At 37.6% G+C, this 19060-nt stretch overlaps 1 protein-coding gene across 3 annotated transcripts in view; it reads left to right on the top strand.

Moving 5' to 3' along the window:
- Window positions 1-19060, top strand: part of scaper (S-phase cyclin A-associated protein in the ER) — a 283244-nt gene that overhangs the window by 16474 nt on the left and 247710 nt on the right. For 2 of the 3 annotated variants that reach the window (XM_048520699.2, XM_048520701.2), the window contains exons 3-4: window positions 2258-2346; window positions 12655-12852. In XM_048520699.2, the coding sequence (XP_048376656.2) occupies window positions 2258-2346; window positions 12655-12852 (287 nt within the window). Of the gene's footprint in view, window positions 1-2257; window positions 2347-12654; window positions 12853-17280; window positions 18667-19060 lie in introns of those variants that run through there. The other variant, XM_048520702.2, reaches the window with a different exon arrangement.

The following is a 19060-nucleotide window of genomic DNA, read 5'->3' as shown; positions in this document are numbered from 1 at the left end:
AAAGTAGATGCACTACTTGTAATCTTCCAGGAATCCTTTGATTCTGGAAATATTCCAGAGGATTAGAAAACTGCCAATGTTATACCTTTATTTAGAAAGGGAAGGAGACGAAAAAGATAGATAACTATAGGCCAGGAAGCTTAATATGTGTTATTGGAAAAATGTTAGTATTGTAAATGATGTAAAAGCAGAAGATTTAGAAATACCTAACACGATCAAGCAGAATGAGCATGGCTTCATGAAGGAGATATCATGAAGGAGCTGTCTTAAGAGGAATGGTTGAATAGGTTGACCAAGAAATTAAGAAGGAGAGGCGAACTTATGAAACATATAAGATTCTTCAGAGACTTCACAGATGTGGAAAGGTTGTTTCCCATCATGAGAGTTTTCAAGACAAGAATAAGGAATTTCCTATATTAAACAGATAAAGAATTTCTTCTTTGAGGATAGTGGATCTGTGAATTCTTTACTGCGGAGGGCTGTGGAGGCTTGATCGTTGATTATATTCAAAGCTCTGATACACAGATGTTTAATCAGCAAGGGAATCAAGGTTACGAGTAAAAGACAAGAAAATGGAGTTGAGGATTATAAGGTCAACCATGATCTCATTGAACGATGGGGCAAAGTCAATTTGCTGAATGGCCGACTTCTACTCTTATGTCTTCGATTTCAGATTTGTGATGCAACAGTAAGTAGGTTCTTACTGTATTTTAAAAGCAAACAAAATGTGAATGTCTGTTCATGTGATCTCCATGAGTTTAAAATCCTTTTTATAAATAGGATGGGTGTCTAGGTTGGTTTGTGCATCCTTATTTGGGCATTTATACTTTGAGAATTTGAGTCAGGCCGGATTCTTGTACCTGAATGACCCATTCAATTTGAAATTACCCAATGAATACCTTTCATAGAAAGGCATTGAGTCAACCTTAGTCTAGGTGATCCTTTTTGCCCTTCTGGAGACAGAGGAATGCTTCAGTCCGCAAAGTGTGACTGTCAGTTGACCATCTTTATGGAGCATTTTTGTACTTAGTTTTAAAAATATAAATATTAGTTTGAAGTTTGGAAGAAACTGAGGCATGAAAGAAGTAAAATCTTCAGGGCCATTATGCTAATTTTATATTGTGACTTAGTACTAATTCCCTGCAGTGCAGCTCAGCTCTGCTCTGTAATACATTCATCACAAGTGTAAACACAAGGTCTGCTTTCAAAGTCTACTTTGCTGATCTGACATGATGTTTGTACAAATGTGTTATTGTGGTTCTGTAATCCAGTTTGTTCATTTGCCCAAAAGTGTGTAATCACTTGAAGTTCACTAAACAAAACACAACTGCAGATGCTGGAAATCTGAAAGAAAAATAGAAATTGCTGGAGAAACCTGGTAGGCCTGGCAGCATCTGTGGACCAAAAATAGAGTCACCATTTCAGGTCCAGTGTCCCTTCAAGTTCAGTTGTTTTTGTTATGTAGGCAAACGTATGAGCCATCCTGTATTTAACAGTGTCACGCAGCAATATCTCACAAACTACACAGAAAAGCAAAACCAATTGATGTGTTAGCATGACACCAGGGAATCTATTTTTACTTGAACTACTGTTACAGGTTGATGGATTTCCGTTTGATGGCTTAGCCAAAGGATGGCCTCTCCAGAAAATGCACTACTCCTGAAATATCATGACAACTTGGAAATAATATTTTCTTCAAGTTATGCTGATATAGGGCTGTTCAGTAGTCAGGAATGTACTGTGTAGGGAACAAACATACCACACACAAAGAAAGATCTGTTTGAGACCTGGACCTGTGCATAACTCTTAAGGGTATCATGCAGTGCAACAAGCTGGCTGCGTACAGCAAACAGAAGTTAACAAGACGATGAGAAGTATGAAATGAAATTCCCTTTAACCTGCTGCTGTGCCAGCATGCAATTCTGCTTTACCAGTAATTTAACCAGCACATAGCTGAATTATAAATAGTAGCTAAAATACAGCATATTCTTGTGTTTAATAGTTTAGGGAACCATTGTAGGTAGCTGAAAACTAATTGATTGCTTGGGGCAACAGCAGCTGGAAAATGTAAAACATTTAGTAAAGAACTTTTATAGCACCTCATTGGATGGCTTTAAAGATTGTTTGTTGAAACTTTATTTTTCATTTTTCAGAGAACTTTGTTCTTAGAGACAGCTTTACACTGATACTATTTATGAATTTCGGTCTGAACATATTGCAACTTATTTCTAATTTCTTTCTTATGAACTTGTTCCAGGAAAGTCCAAGATGCACATCAGTGGAAAAACACGAGAAGCAGTCAAGACACAGCGGTCTGCTCTGGCTTCTCAGAGGGTCATAAAACAGGTACAATAAAATACTGCTCTGATTCTTTTGCTCTTTAGAATTCTGAGATGCAATATAACTGTTCTAATAGGCTATGTAATATGGATGTAAGTTTGCTTGCTGAGCTGGAAGGTTCATTTTCAGATGTTTCTAGGTAACATCATCAGTGAGCCTCCGGTGTAGCACTGGTGTTATGTCCTGCTTTCTATTTATCTGTTTAGGTTTCCTTGGGTTGGTGATGCCATTTCCTGTTCTGAACAGGAAATGACATCACCAACACAAGAAATGACATCACCAACCCAAGGAAACCTGAACAGATAAATAGAAAGCGGGACATAACACCGGTGCTTCACCGGAGGCTCACTGATGATGTTACCTAGAATGGTGACAAAATGTCTGAAAACGAACCTTCCAGCTCAGCGAGCAAACTTACATCCAGAACCGCAGTCTGAGCTACAAATCTTCACAAAACCCGCTAGCTACATAATATATTAATCATGGGTTTGTAAATGCTTATTGTTGACTTTTTCCCCTCAATATAAATGGTGATGCCCAGGTACCTAGTTGAATCTGGGTATGTAAACCTTTTGTCTTCGTAATAAACTCTTCTTTGTGTTATTGCAGAAGACAAGTTGGCAGGAAAAGTTAGTTTTGTGTGCATTTGCATCTATAATAAAAATGTTGAAATAAGGAATGATGAGAAGTTGGGACTGAATGATATATGCAAGCCCTATTGCACGTCCACTACACTCCGTTAAAATCCTGAGTCGATGTCTTTATTTGCCTCTGACAGTCTTGAAAATTTTCATTGGATTTCTCTTTAACTGATTTGAATGAAGAAAACTATACCATCTACAATAATTATAATCTCGTATTCATGATGATTCAAGTGAATTTTCATTTCCAATATTATGTACATATAATATTTCAAAGGTGGAGTTTAGTCTTTTCTGCAGTACTCGATCTGCATTCTGATGTTGCCTTGTACAAATGTAACTTTAGTTTCTTGTTTTTTTTAATCCAATTCCTCATTATTAAAAAGTGCAGCAATCCATTTATATCTTTATTACCTGTTCTATCTGCATTTTGATCTTTAAAGAAAGGTGTGGTAGCTGTGGTAAAATCTAGCTGACTGCGCAGTGAGATTTATGTCAAGCCCGCAGGAATTGCATTGGAGACAATGGGCTATCGAAAAGCAGGACAAATGGGGCATGCAGAACAGTGCTACAATTTATTAATGTGCACGTACAATCTGTGTGCAATTTTTCTTTCATTATTAATGCTTTTAATTTAAGACACAATTATGACATAAGTCTCAGTTGCTGAGGGTTTTGGAGAATAATAACTAATTGTAGACATGCAGAGATAGATTCTCATTTTCACTTAAAGGGTTTAAACTGCACTTAAATTTTAGTTAGGAAGTCTCGTAGACAAACTTAAACATTCTGTAAGTTGGTGCGATCCTTTCTGGCAGAATTGATTTTCCTCAGTGCTTCACATTATCTGTCAGAACAAAATCAGGTGCGAATATTTTAGACTCACATGGTATAAGTGATAAAACTGGTGCCCTTTATGATTGAAGTTACTCAGAAGATGTGAGACAAACTGCAGGTATGAAACTGAGCCTGAGCGGGTCCCTAATGTTATATTCATTTGACTTTCGTAACCAAAAGACTTTTTCCAATGTTTCACTTTTAATTTTCTTCCTTATATGCAGGCCTGTTGTTTCTGAATGGACTGCAAGTTAGTAGCCTGCATTGAATTTAACAATCTTTTTTCATTCAATACATGATGGAAAATGTCCTCTATTTTTGCGCATGCATTCTTGTGATTGGATTTATTGGAGATCAATTTAGAAAAACATGACAAATATTTTTTCTGGGAATGGGAAAGGACCAGCTGCCGCTTTGAGCTAGCTATTGTATATGCTTTTTAAAGAAAACACACCAGTCACCAAGGAGTGACAAATATGACAATGGAACTGAACTTGTTAAATTTAGCTATCAAAGCTATTTCTGTTAAATACATGGCCTGGGACACAAAATTATGCAGACCAGAGGGTTCCATCACATGAACTGAGAGAATTCACTTCAGATGGTGTCCTGTTGGAGTGCTATGTCTGTCCTTGTTTAGCTCTTGTGCTAAGTAGAATCTTTTCAATTTGCATTAATAATGATGGAAGAATTTTCGGGAGGTAATTAAGAATAATTTGGCAAAGCCTTCTTCAATTTGGCCACAATATACAGGGTTTTACTCTGAAACATTGTTCAGTTATGTATTTGCTTGTTTCTGTTTCAAGCTTTTGAAATTGTAAAGACTACTGAGAATCCTGCTTGCTGGTGTATAATATTGCTTATGAACACTGGAGGGTGCTCTTGTTATCTATCAATATGCCTTAGAAGCAATGAGTGTGCTGTTGGAAAATGAACATTTCTTGTGAGCTGGTGTAAATGTCAACCACAACCTTGCATCGTTTTATAGATGATTTTCTTTTCCCCTTGGTTTAATTATTTGCCACAGGATTTACTGTGAACACATCTTTTGAGTAATCAGGCGTAAACTGAGGATGTTGTTTCCCTTCTGTTTGCTAGCCATCTTAAATAATAGTCCTTGCTACCTGCCTTCATCAGGGATGATGCATTATGCTCAATAATGTTGAAGCCTGATGTATAAAATTACGTGGCAGAGGAACTGCAGAACATCATACAAGACATTTTTTTTAATGCTGGTTTCCCATTCTCACAAATGATTAGGTCTGCAATCCGCTGACTTTCTCCATGCAGCAAAATTTTATGTTGCACCTTTATAATCTACATATTTAAATAGTTTGATACCTGTCACACTTCAGGCATTGCAGTGAGAGTGATTCAGACAAATTACAGTTCCCATCTGTTATCCCTGCCGAGGTCGATTAACTCTGGATAGTTTGGAGTTTAAACTTGGGAACTATTAGCTTACACAGGGAGTGTTTTTGGCCATTGAACCATGTCTTGACATTCTAATATTTTTATTGTTCTGCTGAGGTATTTTCTCTAAGTGTTGGCATGAGGTGGATTTGGTGTTGACGCTTGGACATTAATCCTCTCGTTATATTCCATTGCTCACAGCTAAACAACATTAAACATTCAGATGTTGTGTAATCCAGCTCTCAAAACAGACAGAACACTGATTATTATTGTTACTTGACCCTCAACTCAACATTTTCATAATTGATTGGACGTGAAAAATACAATAATACACTGTAACCTATACCATCTTTTACCGTTGCCCTACTGCAGAAGAGCTATTTATGTTAAACCAGTTTAGTTTGATTTGAATCATTTATCTCTACAACTTGCTGAATAAAATGGTTGTATTTGGATTGTTCAAATCAAATTGAAGTGGCACATATTTGTTAAAACATCAATATAAATTGTTTGTTTTGTACGTTTCCTAACATTCCAACACTAAAAATTTAGGGACTTAATCATTATAAATATTGTGGCTACAGAACTTTTTTTGTGATACTTTGTGGGTTTTTAAAGAAAAGTCATAATGCGCTGACTTTCTCAATTTAACTATCATGACTTCTTGGATGTGGTTTAACAAGCACTAATGCCATTACAGTGTCTCCCCCAATGGTGATTCTTAGTGCATCTAGCTGTGGAATGAGAATTAGCAAGCTTTTTCACCTTTTTGTGTGACATTGGGGTATCTTCTGTCCCCATAGTATGTTTTAACTGGATAGCAATAAGAGACAGGAGACCTGTCTGTTTTCCTTTCACCTAATCCAAGACTACCAAGTCATTTGCAGTATCTACTATTACCTGACTGAAATCAGTTAAGCATAAGGTAGGTATTAATTCTGTGATCTCCCTGTTATGTAATTCTTACTTACTCACTGCCTTAACTGAGATAACGATGGGGATAGGAGCAGGTGGAGCAGGAATGGGTTCCAAAGCCATTGATGCTCAAGGTATTGTCGCTTAATTGAGCGTCCTTCCTCACAGCTGTTGAGTGAAATTTAAACCATTAATAAGTTGCTTGACAAGTTATGTGAGTGTATTCCTTTTCTTTAAAATGCTTTGAGTGCTAAAGTCCACTTCATGTCAGCAAATTATTTTTGTGTAGGGACTTCAGAATCATTTTTAATGCAATGCTGCGACCAGGGTGGCTTGTTGTAATTGTACCATCACCTAATAAACAAGTAAAAATGGCTTTTAATCAAGGAATGCTTAAATGTTATGTTAACATGCTACTTGTTTGAGACTTGTCATTAAGCTTTCAGGAAAGGATACTGATCAGAGTAGAAAAACATTCTAACTCTGATCACTTCAAATGGAAAGCACCTAATGAACAATTATAACGTTTTCAAAATTTACATTGAGAGCGTAATGTAACCATCTAGCGCTAAACTGAAGCTCTGATAGTTTGAAGCCAGATGATGGCAGTGATGAGAGGATTAAAATGTAATATTAACTGGGTTCTCAATGATGATTTAATTGAAGTATAATGTGGAAAATGCAGGGCAATTGCCCAGAGTACACCGTTGCCTAATGTATCTTACATAATTCTTGGTATCCACTTGGGCTTGAAGTTGGTTCCAAATTGACACCTAGGCCTAAACGAACAATCATTGTGGTGGTTACTGGAATATCTTTTTGTCATTGTAAATGTGGATCTGTTTCTACAGTAGGAGAAAATTGTCAAAAGTGTAAAATTGCAGTTTGTTCCAAGACGAAATGACTCAAGTTAAGAATTAAGAGCAAGGAAAAAAGAGAATGTCGGGTAGAATCTACAGCAAATGCAGAAAAAGAGAGAACTATTGCAATATTAGGGACTGTAAGTTTGTGTGTGAAGTTGTCTCGACTTGAAAGTGAGCAAATTTAAATCTTACTGGCCAACAATGTTCTTGAAACAATATGAAGAAGGTAATTGGAGGCAAAATATTGAAGTTGCTTAAATACAGCTCGATAATGGAATATTTAATGTATTGTGGAAATAAGTTTCACCTTTCTTGCGTTTTGCTTCACTTTTAAATATTATAGGTCCCTATTACTTAAGATAATCAGTAATTGAATATTATTCCCACAAGTTATTAACAGGCAAAAGTGAGTTCCCACAAGATTACAATAGCACTGTGGGTTAATAAGCCTTGATAGCAGGCCTAGTTGTTAGAACATCATAATGAATGTATTGTCTTGATAGTTTGGTAAACCTGAGCTGCATACTTGGCTCCATATTGATTTTTTTGACTGCAGCATGTTGTATTCTAATCTCCTTTAATAATTTATGTTTCAAAAATGATAAATTTTGCTTGTGATTTTTTTAACTGGAATGTGATTTCATATTACATACTATAATAAACAATGTTATGTGACTCATTCCATATTCCTTACTTGAAATTCAGAGCAATTTTGGAATAAATTTTATGTCTAAATACGCACCTATGCTTAGTCCTACTAGCAGACTTGTTCTTGGAACTGCAAAATATTTTGTGTCACTTACCTTTCTTCTAATTAATTGAGTATGTTGTAGTGAGTATGTGTATCCAGCTCATTGTAAAGCTAGCTCAAAATATCTTCTCAGTGAAAGAAGTGGAGCTGAACCTTTGAAGAGAGGGCAGAGCACCAAAATTTAATCTGTAGTCCTCAATATCCATAGATTTCTTTTCTAACAGCAAGAAAATGACAAAATCGTTGTTTTGTTTCCCAAATTGCAGGGGTTTTGTATATAGCGTTAAAATCAATAAGGCACACGTGAGGTCAGACTTGAAGTATTGCATGGCTGAGCTGACTACTGGGACTATTGATTGGTGCTAAGAATGTCAGTCTGGAGACGCAACACTACAGGAAATGGTTAATGTCTATTTTGCTAGCGATAGTTGCATAAGATGCCAAACCATAGACACCGTATTATATATGTCAATTAAACATGTCCCCTGTATTATTTTAATGTAGAATTGTTCTGTTTGAATTTTAGGGATGCAACTGTGTTTTCTGAACTTTGCTTTGATTGTTTAGACAGTACCTAATAATGACAACAAGAATCTTTGCTAAATTCCTGAACGTAAATTTGCAGTCCTGGTTGAAGAGTCACCTCCAGATTTCTAGCGTAGTGCTTCAATTCTTGCAACAGTCTTGAATCTGGTTCACTTGCATGCAGCTAATGGAGGGTAAAATACCAAGATTCAGATGCACCGTCAGATTATTCTCCCTGAGGTACACAGCCTCTCCCTTGAGTGGCATTTATTGAACTGTGACAAATGAGTGGTGTCAGGCCTAGCTGATGGCTAGGGACTAAAGATGACCTTTCCATTAGCCAACTGGTGTCTCAGTCTGTGCTGTTGGATAAGGTTACATTCTCAAATGATTTTCTGGTTGATTTCCTCTTGGCAAACTGATTTTTAGCTTAGACCGTGTATCTGCAAATTCTAAGCACTAATTTTCAACCATTATATAAAAGTGATTTTGTGATCTGACAGAGACAAGTCATAGTTTACTGGGGAAGCAATTAATAAAAAACAATTTCCTATTTTAAATCCTTAATTCAGAGGTCAGGCAGTCTATTAGTATGATCCAGTGAGCAATTCGCCTTTCCTTGTACTGATGAAGGTAGTCTTCAGTTACAGCTCTGAAATTTAAGCTTGAAAATTTTCATTGGTAGTATTGGTGTTACCAAAAAGTCAAACAGATGGTGGTTTGAATTACAAATATGGAGCACTAAGGGTCTTGATATTGTATGCTTCTGATTAGATGACATCCCCCCCCCACCAACCCCTCCATGATGTGAGCTACATCAGAACATTGAAACTAACAAGCGCCACGCTTTGCAAGAATTAAAATTAACCTCCATGATTATTTTGCATGACTTTTGGCTAGAATAAATTGTACAATAAGTATGTGGTGAACAAATCAGCAAATTTATCTGAGGAATTAGATTTGGACCTAGATGACCTATTAAGAAATGATAGATTTGAATGCGAATTAACTCAATGCAGTACACACAATGTAATAGTGCTCATGAAATGTATGTGTAATGTGGATAACTGGCCATTATCACAGTTGAGGAAGAAAGTAGACATAGCTTCTTTGAACAGGTAGTAATTTTGAAATAGATATCATGATCCCGTGGTTTTGTATGATAACCAACTCCCTTTCTGAGATATTTCAATAAAAATAAATGTGTTTGGGAACTAATTTCATGTCTTACCTATAAAGATTATATAACTAAAAAAAGTTTATAAATGAGAGAAATTATATACTGTATGGAGAGGGTCTTGATTAATACGTACGTGGTATATTTGCACAAGGCAGTATTTCATACATTTGAAAATCTGAAGGAGTGAAAACTTGAATGCAAAACTTTCAGCTTTGTATGTGGAATTGAAACTTTATTCGTCTGTTTGAATCTTACAAATCTTTAAGGCAAAGCCTTTTTTACATTTTCAGGGTTTCACAAATTGTCTTGTTCAAATGACCAAGGGAGCCCTGCAATGACTTGCTTACTAAAAATCCTGTAAGATGCCTGCAATAACTTCAGTCTTATGTATGGTGGGAAACATGGCACTGAGCCAGATTTGTTAAAGCTTCACAATTCTATCAAATTTCCTTACAATTAAGTAACATAAATAATTTCCAGCACAAAAGAAGTTGTATAGCACTATGGCATTTCACAATGCTTCTACTTTATCCACTTAATGTTAAAAAAATCAAATTTTGATTGTAGATTTTCCAGTTCCTCACCTAGAGGAATTCACACAATTGCATGTAAAAATATTCACTGAACTCTGCAGTTTACAGTCTTTTTACAGTTTAGTGACTCCAGTCAATGGCATCTCTATTTGATGTCAGAGTGCTAGTCTAATACACCAAAGACTGGAGGATAGACAGGTTGGCCTGAAGGACAAAATTATCTGAGAAATGTGACCTAATACTATGTATATTGGGTTGGCAGTATTATTCCAGCAATTGACTGTTACGTGTTGACAGTGAGTGCGCAGTGGTTTTAGTCTGCATTAGATTTGCATCATGCAGTACCCTTTTATGATGTACCTCTTAGAGTATGTGGATTTTCTTAACCCTTCCCCCTCCTTCAAACCAGGTAAATTTTTTTTCAGGACAGTGTTATCTGTTCTACCATCAAAACCTCTAGTTCCTGATGATTGAATGAATAAATTTTGATTTAGAGCATTTCAGTCCAACCTTTTTTGTCCACTACCCTTTACTCCCTGGTACACTGCTTTGAAGTTAATTTTCTTTATGCATATTTGCAGTGATGCTTATCTGTATGATCCTCAGATGTAGAAAACCACATAATATTATGTTAGTAACTTGCTGAAAGTTAGTTAAAGTGTCTTTGAAATGCATGAGCAAGCATGCAGCATAAAAGATACAAGTTTCATTCTAACAAGTTTATTATGTTTGCCAGAGACTAGCTTTGAAACACAAGGATTGCTGACTGTGTAATAAAGTTGTTAGTTTCAGTCGTTCACAAAGTCCTATAAATATTTTGAACTACGGAAACAAATTCTAAAGCATGTCTGTTTCTATCATTTTCTTGCAACTAAATCATTTGCAAAGCTTTTTATTTTCCTTTGCACTTTTTAAAAACTAAATCTTTCATTTTTCCATGGTCCCCTCCTATGCTGGTTAACTATTCTGGGGTGCAGTTCGTCCAATGTTCATATTCTTCTGGTACGTCCATCAAAATAGCTGTGGCTGGTTTTGAGCAGAGGCAACACGTGACATTAGGCTATTTGACCATCATGGTATGGCTATGTCTTTCTGAATAGAAGTCTTTCAAATTATGAACATTTGTTTCACTAAATCTTCGAAAGTTAATGCCGCATTGTGCTCATTTGTTGCCTGTGAGTAGCAATATGAAGTTGTTGCAGTCATGCTACTGAATAAAAAGTTGTGAATTCAACTAGCACATCAGAGCTTGTGTAATGCAGAGACAATTATACATTTTAGGAAGTGCATAACATAGATTGGATGTTAAATTGAGTTTCTGATTCTCTGCTCAATTGTAATATCCTGTGATCAGGAAATCCTTCCAGCACCCAGCTTTTCATTTCTTTCTTAATGAACATGACTAAAAATTGATTACCTGATTCATTTTTGTTTGTCTGAACAGAGTGACTGCATAATTTTCTTGCACAACATAGACTACATTTCATGATATTTAATTACATACAAAATGCTTTCGGATGTTTCTGTGATTTTTGATAAGGCACTGCGTGAGTACAATTTAATCCTGTGATTCAGTCATGAATTTGGGAGAATTGTCAGTAGCCCACAAAAATTGAATATCTCTAAAGACATTGCATTGAAAAAGTGATGTGTTCTTTGAACTTGTATTTAAAAGAAACTCCCAGGCTGAACATATTCCTCAACTTCTTTCCAAACTAGCCAATGTAAGTAAATTATATCCTTGCTATTTAGAAATAGGTCCTGGTCAATATTCATGTTTAAGATTTTAGAGCCATAACATGGTAACATCAGCAGCTGTCAAGGTCACTGGGTCTGCAGGAAAATTCTTGCCTTTGTGTGTTTTAGTCCTTTGAATGGAGGATAATACTTTGTCATGGCAATGACCAATTAGTGGTGTTTTTAAACAGTGGGAAGACTGTTGTGCTGTAGCTACCACTTGGTTCTGGCTGACCAGGAAACTTCCCCATACTTATTGCTGTACAAAAAGGACATTCAGCTTGACAATCAACTTGATTACTACCTTCATCACACACAAAGTCCTCAACCTGTAGCTTCTGGCCTAGAGACACGAGTGCTACCCACTCTGCCACAAGACTTGCCACATCTGGTAGTTCACTGTAGCAAAGAAATGTGGGTGCAAGATTGTATTCATTGGTTTGTGAGAGGAGGTTACAGTTGTGTTAATAATTTAATATCTTGTGCCTTTTGGCAAGTATGGTGTAAATTTTTGCGGGCATCAGCTGATTAGAGCAGGCAATATATTCTGAGACTTCTACTTTTAGGCAAGTGTGCAAGAACAATTTGGTGATTACTTGCCCTCCAGTTTTTTATTTTCATCCGATAGGGAAAGTAGCTGATGCAGCTAAAATTAGGGATTTGTGGGTGGGAAATCTTTGAAAATTTGTAACTTTGTAATGACGCAGATTGAATACATTGGAGTATCTATTGCTACAACAACTTGCCCCCGTGATTATCATATTAAACACAAGGCAGTTAGCTTGAGGTTTTGAAGAATCTCCTATATTTTACAATTGCTTCCTCTTTTGGGTTATTAATTTGATGACCATTCCTGTGATCTTGCCTGTTGTGTGATGCGTAATATACTCTGTAACTGCCACCTCTATTTCTATTGCAGGCTGTTTCAACAGAAAAATCCTCATTAAGCACTGTTGGGGAGAAGGTCACGGTGGAGAAGAGCCCAACAAAGGGTCGACAACCCCGAAAGATTGATTTACGGGCTCGCTATTGGGCATTTCTTTTCGATAATCTCAGACGAGCAGTGGATGAAATTTACGTCACGTGTGAGTCAGACCAGAGTGTGGTGGAATGTAAGGTATGTTTTTTTGTTTCTGCAGAGATGCTGCTTGTCAGATAACATTTGATTATGTGACCAAAGTTCCGGGTGAAAATTCCACACTGGAAGCATGTTAGTTTACAAATGAGTGTTTACTATATAAAACTTGTGACTGGAACTCTTCAGCAAATTGGAAAGCATATCTATGTGATGTGTGATATGGAATTTAGAGGACAAACAAACCGTAAACACATCGGCGCCTTATTTCTAAAGATCCATGAAAGTTTAGGAGATTGAAGCAATTAGACTTCTGTTTAAACATACAAGTGCATATTATCAAAGAATTAAACATATTAAAAAAATGGCAGATTACAAAGGATGTTTAGAATGTGTCTAATTCTTGATTTCAACTTCTATAACTAATCTCATGAAGAATAGTTTCACAAAATACATTTCTTGTATGTGCCGTTTTCCTGAAAGAGTGTGTGGAAGTATCCAAACTCATGTTAAGCAGAATAATTACTTAACACGGAAGATAGTACTGTGGTCCGAGCAACACAGAAACCATATTTTTCCATGAGTGTTTAAGAAGCATAACATGTTAAGTGCTTTACCCACATTCTTAGATCTAAAGCTAAAGAACTAAACTTTCTGTTAGCTGAACTTCGCATGCTGGAGACAAGGTGTACATTTGCTGCAAGAGAGATCTGCCATTTATTTCCTCCACTTGTCATGCAAATATCCACATATAACTGCAGCTGATTATGATCTTACTGTTGATGTGGGCTGCGCCTTTGATCAATGTTTTCCCCTTCCTTAGTTAGTTTAAGTTGTGACAGTTTATGTGCATTAAGTTTTCAAACACAAGTGGTTGCTGTCTGGAGAAATTTGGACCATATTGTTTGTTTTCAGTAGATGGCAGTATTGAGGCTTTGGACATTGCTGTGTTTCCTGCTTAATGTCTGACTTGGGCTTTTAACCCTTCCTAGTAAGTGGCATATCACAACATTCCTGCAAATGTGCGATTATAAAGTGAGATTGATTTTAAGTCTGAGCATGGGTGGCATGTAATTCCTTGTGTATTTTCTACCCACATTTTGATAATGGTGTTCTCATTGTAAATGGTTTTCAGACACTGCTCATAATTCATCTTAGTTGAAATTGGCAATCAGATTTTCAGATTTAAGTTTTGCTACACCTGTCACTGAGCAGTTTTGTACTCGTGCTTCTGTTGTATAAGATAAATTATACAAGGTAAATTTATAGAACTATAGTTAGGCCACACTTGGAATATTGCTTACAGTTCTGGTCACTACTCTACCGGAAGGATGTGGATGCTTTGGAAAGAGTGCAAAAAAGTTTTGTTGCATGGTATTGGGGATTTTAGCTGTGAAGAAAGTTTGGGTAGCCTGGGTTGTTTTCACTGGAATTCAAGAGGTTGAGGGGTGACCTGAAAGAAGCTTATGCGATTATGAATGGCACGGGTAGAGTGGAAAGTATGAGGCTTTTTCCCAGGATGGAGGGGTCAATTATTAGGGGACACAGGTTTAGATGTGAGTGGGGGGATGTTTAAAAAAGATATGCGAGGCAAGTTTTTCCACATAAAGGGTGGTGAGTGCCTGGAACGTGTTGCCAGAGAACGTGGTGGAAGCAGATACAATAACAGTGTCTGGACGAATACATGAATGGGAAGGGAATAGAGGGATATGGATACTGTAAATTAAGACAGTTTTAGTATGGTAGGGCAAAATGTGTTGGTGCAGGCTTCAAGAGTTAAGGGGCCTGTTGCTGTGCTGTATTGTTCTTTGTTCTATATTTTTTGATACAACAGATCAACAAAAGCACTCCTAAGTTAGGACTTCCTAAATGGTAGTTTGTGGCCTTTGGGTTTTCAGACATGATTCTCAGCCTGAAACTCAGAGGCAGCAATGGCTGCCATGTTAACAGCTGCAAGGCTCTTTTAAATCTTTTGCGTGTAGGCATATGTGGCTTATCTTTGATGCCTGATTCTTACTCCAAAAACAGCCAGTGGAAAGATCCCTGAGATTAAACACTTTGCTTCCCAGACCTCAAGCTTTCAGTGAGAGGTCATGACAATGTGCAAGCCTTGAAATGCAGTCACAGTAGAGAAGATTTTGGCGAGCCCTGCTTTAAGCTGGAGAAAACTGAATTTTAAAGTGTAAGTACTACTTATTATACCCCTTTCATATCAAGTTGGCTAAGTTGACAATTCACGTGCCTTGCAGGGTTCAGGCTGTGCTTCTGGATGTGAGCAGAAAATGTTGACTGATGTTTCAGTGTAATGCAGATATTCGCTCCTAGAGGTGCTATGTTTTTTGATGAACTGTTAAACTGAATTTCCATCTGCCTGCTTGTTGATTCTGATGGGAACAACAAAAAAATTCCAGGGCATATTTTGAAGGTAACCAGGGAAGTTTCCTGGTGTCCCAGTCAACAATCCTGGACATGCTGGACATGCACGTGGACAGCAGTGAATTGAGGGGAATGTAGGTTAGGTTATTTTATTTTTGGATTAGGATTATTCCATGGCACAACATCGTGGGCCAAAGGGCCTGTACTGTGCTGTACTTTTCTACGTTCTAATCCTTCCTTAGCTGATATAAACAAAATGTAGAAATTGCTGGAAAAGCTCAGCAGGTCTGGTGGCACCTCTGGAGGGAAATAAAAGTCAATGTTTTGGGTCCAATGATCCTTCCTCAGAACTGATGGTAACTAGAAAAATGTTTTTGTGCAGGAGTTAGGGTTGGGGGTAGGGATAAGTAGTAAACAATAGGTAGAGATAGAGCGCAAGGAGAGAGAAGAACAGTTGGACAGACAAAGGAGTGGATAACAGTTAGTCTAGAACAATGAATAGCTATTAATGGGGACTACTAGTGACTAACAATGAGTTGTGTGTAATACCAGACCATGCGCTAATAAGGCCTGGTGTGTGGGGGCTGGTGTAAAGACATGGGAAAACATGCCATAAACCCTAAGATTGTTGAACTCGATACTGAGTCCAGAAGGCTACAGGGCTCCCAAATGAAAAATGAGGTGCGCATCTTTCAGCTTGAGCTTCGCTTTAATGGAACACTGCTACATCTGAGACAGATATATTGGCCAGGGAGCATGATGGTGTGTTGAAGTGGCAGTTGACTATCGCAGAGATAACTGTGGTCCTCGGTGGATTCAAAACACGAAGGATGATACTTCAGTTGGTATCCACATTGGGGTGAGTCTGAGCCAGATGTGTGGCTGTGGAATAACGTTTTAGCAAATATCTTGTCCAACACCGGAAGTGACAACGAAATTAATAACTGGACAAAAAAAAAATTTGAATGGAAATCCTGGCAAAGAGAGGAGCAGAACTTCTTCACGATGGGCGTGGCTGGAAGAGATGTGGCAAAGAATTAAATACTGAATAAAAACCAAAGAACTGCAGATGCTGGAAATCAGAAACAAAAGCAGAAATTGCTGGAAAAGCTCAGCAGGTCACAGCAGCATCTGTGGAGAGTATTCAGAGTTGACGTTTCACATCCGGGGAGCCTTCCTTAGGACTGATGCTACCAGACCTTCTGTTTTTGTTTCTGATTTCCAGCATTTGCAATTCTTTTGGTTTTTATTTTTAAAAAATGTAGTTGAACCACTCATTTATTTCTGTTTATGGGATATTACTGTGTGGAAATTGGCTAGTACGTTTACCTAAAGACTCAGACATTTTCAAAAGTAAGTAATTGGTGCCTGAAACTTTTTGGAACATTTTGATAATATGCTAAATTTTTATGTTGTTTTTCTTTTTCCAGCTGAACACTCTCAAACTCGAGTGGATAGCTGAAAACAGAGTTTTTATAAAATTTATTATTAATATTGGAATAATCTTTCTGAAGGGAAGAAATGCAAGATCTCCTGGTTTGCTCATCACATTATATCGTAGACCTTGTTTTCAGTCTCCCCTTTTAAAGCCGTCTTCTGCTTTAATGTTTTCTTTCATGTTCTCCACCCTGATTTAAACTGCCATCCCTGTTTTAGCATCCCTTGCTTCCTGTCTGCAAAAAAGACCCTGAGCTTCCAATTGCTTGTCACTTCAACACAGCGTCATGTTTCGGGGCTAACATCCCTGTTTCAGGCTTCCTGCGGTGCTTCAGCAAAGCTCAGCGTAAATTGAAGAACACCGCATTTTCCGCTCAGGAACTCAACAGCCTTCTGGTCTCAGTACTGAGTTTGGAGATAATAGGAACTGCAGATGCTGGAGAATCCGAGATAACAAGGTGTAGGGTTGGATGAACACAGCAGGCTGAGCACGAAAGCTGATTTTCTGATGAAGGGTCTAGGTCCGAAATGTCAGCTTTCCTGCTCCTCGGATGCTGCTTGGCCTGTTGTGTTCATCCAGCTCTACACCTTGTTATCTCAATACTGAGTTCATTGGTTTTAGGGCTTGAGGCACCTTCTCACATTTCCTTACGCAGCTCCCACAGCCAAGCCTGTTGTCACGTGTTCTGCTCTTATACACCATCCATCGTAAGCTAGTGCATTGTCCACTAATGTGGGGTGATTGTTATCCACTCTTTTGTCAGCCCAACTGATGCTCTCTGTCTCTCTTTGGACTCTATCCCACCCTATCTTCTGCAGAAAAATCAACTTTTTTCTAGCTATGATTGGTTCTGAGGAAGGGTCACTGAACCTGAAACGTTAACTCTGACCTCTTGCCACAGATGTTACCAGACCTGCTGAGTTTTTCCGGCAATTTCTGTTTTAGTATCCCTTATTTCTTGATTGTATAACTGTGCGTCTCACGTAACTGCGATGCTAACGTCATTGAGTTGTGGCATGACAGCATTTGTGAAGCACCCTGATGGGTTGGCTCCAGTGTGACTGCCCCTATAGTCAAAGATCATTGTTATCTTAAACAGTTTCCTGCTCAATTGCTAAAGTAAATTTTGTTTTATTACCTTTGTTTTGAATTTTTCTGCTGTTTGTACCATGACTAGTTGAGGAATCATTGTGGAATTAGTTTTTGAAAATAATCTGTACTGTACTTTTCAGTACTTTACAGGTATAAGTACAATAATTGAGTATTGTACTGCAAACTTCTTGAAAGACTTCTTTGCAAGTAAGTTGCCTGGTTTCTTCACTGAAGTTTTCCTTGTTTTCTTGGCAAGTATTTCAGCGAGGAGTGCACAGCATTGCACATGAAAATACAGAATTTCAACTATTACATTGACGTTTTTGAATAGAAGTTTCCTTAGGAGCCCAACTTCAGTTTTAGTCTGGAAAACTGTGCTTCATTTGAAGTTATTTCACTTAAAGTTGTGATTTTCAGAAATGCAGTCCTAAATCTGAGGACACCCTGTACTGTCAGTATTACTGTTAACTAATTGGAATCTCTAATTAAATCCAAAACAGGCAATATTAATTGGCTTAGAATTGTCAAGTTTGAGCGAACAAGAGTAATACGTTGGTTATTACTACGGAAAATGACTTTTTGTCCTATGTATAGATTTTAATTTCACTTTCGCTATGTTGCAAGTGGAGAAATATGTTGTTTCAGTCTTATTGACTATTACAGAAATCAAATATTAAGTTTCATCAACTCTGTAGAATGGAATGTGCCATTTGATTAGCTTAAGTACCCTTGGCTCTGTGTCAGAAGACAGAGGGACTGAAGTCCATATTACAGATTTGTAGTGAGTGGAAACAGAAGGTCTTACACTCAGTTTTTTATTTCTTTATTCATTCATGAGATGAGGACATCGCTGGCTAGGCGGTGTTTATTGTCCATCCCAAATTGCCGAGGGGGCAGTTAAGAGCCAACCACATTGCTGTGTGTCTGGAGTCACATGTCGGCCAGACCAGGTAAGAATGGCAGCTTCCTTCCTTAAAGGACATAAATGAACCAGATGGGGTTTTCTGTCAATTGACAATATATTCACGGTAATCATTAGATTCTTAATTCAAGATATTTTTATTGAATTCAAATTCCACCATCTGCCATGGCAAGGATTCGAACCTGGGTCCCCTGAACACTATCTCGGTCTCTGGATTAACAGTCTAGCGAAAATAACACTCGGCCGTTGCATCCCCATGTTAGTATCTGGTGAAATACACCTGTTTGATGGGGTACATGTTTTCCAGTCTCCTATTGATGGAGCATTCATGGCTTGGCCTACCAGAATCTGATCCAACCTACGAATTCTTCCATGACGCACATGCTGTGAAAATGACAATTTGAATCATGAGTGAACATCAT

The sequence above is a fragment of the Stegostoma tigrinum genome, chromosome 36 (genome assembly GCF_030684315.1).
Source record: "Stegostoma tigrinum isolate sSteTig4 chromosome 36, sSteTig4.hap1, whole genome shotgun sequence".
Classification (NCBI taxonomy): Eukaryota; Metazoa; Chordata; class Chondrichthyes; order Orectolobiformes; family Stegostomatidae; genus Stegostoma; species Stegostoma tigrinum.
Note: the sequence above shows the minus strand (reverse complement) of the source record. Positions and strands in the feature narration are given on the sequence as shown.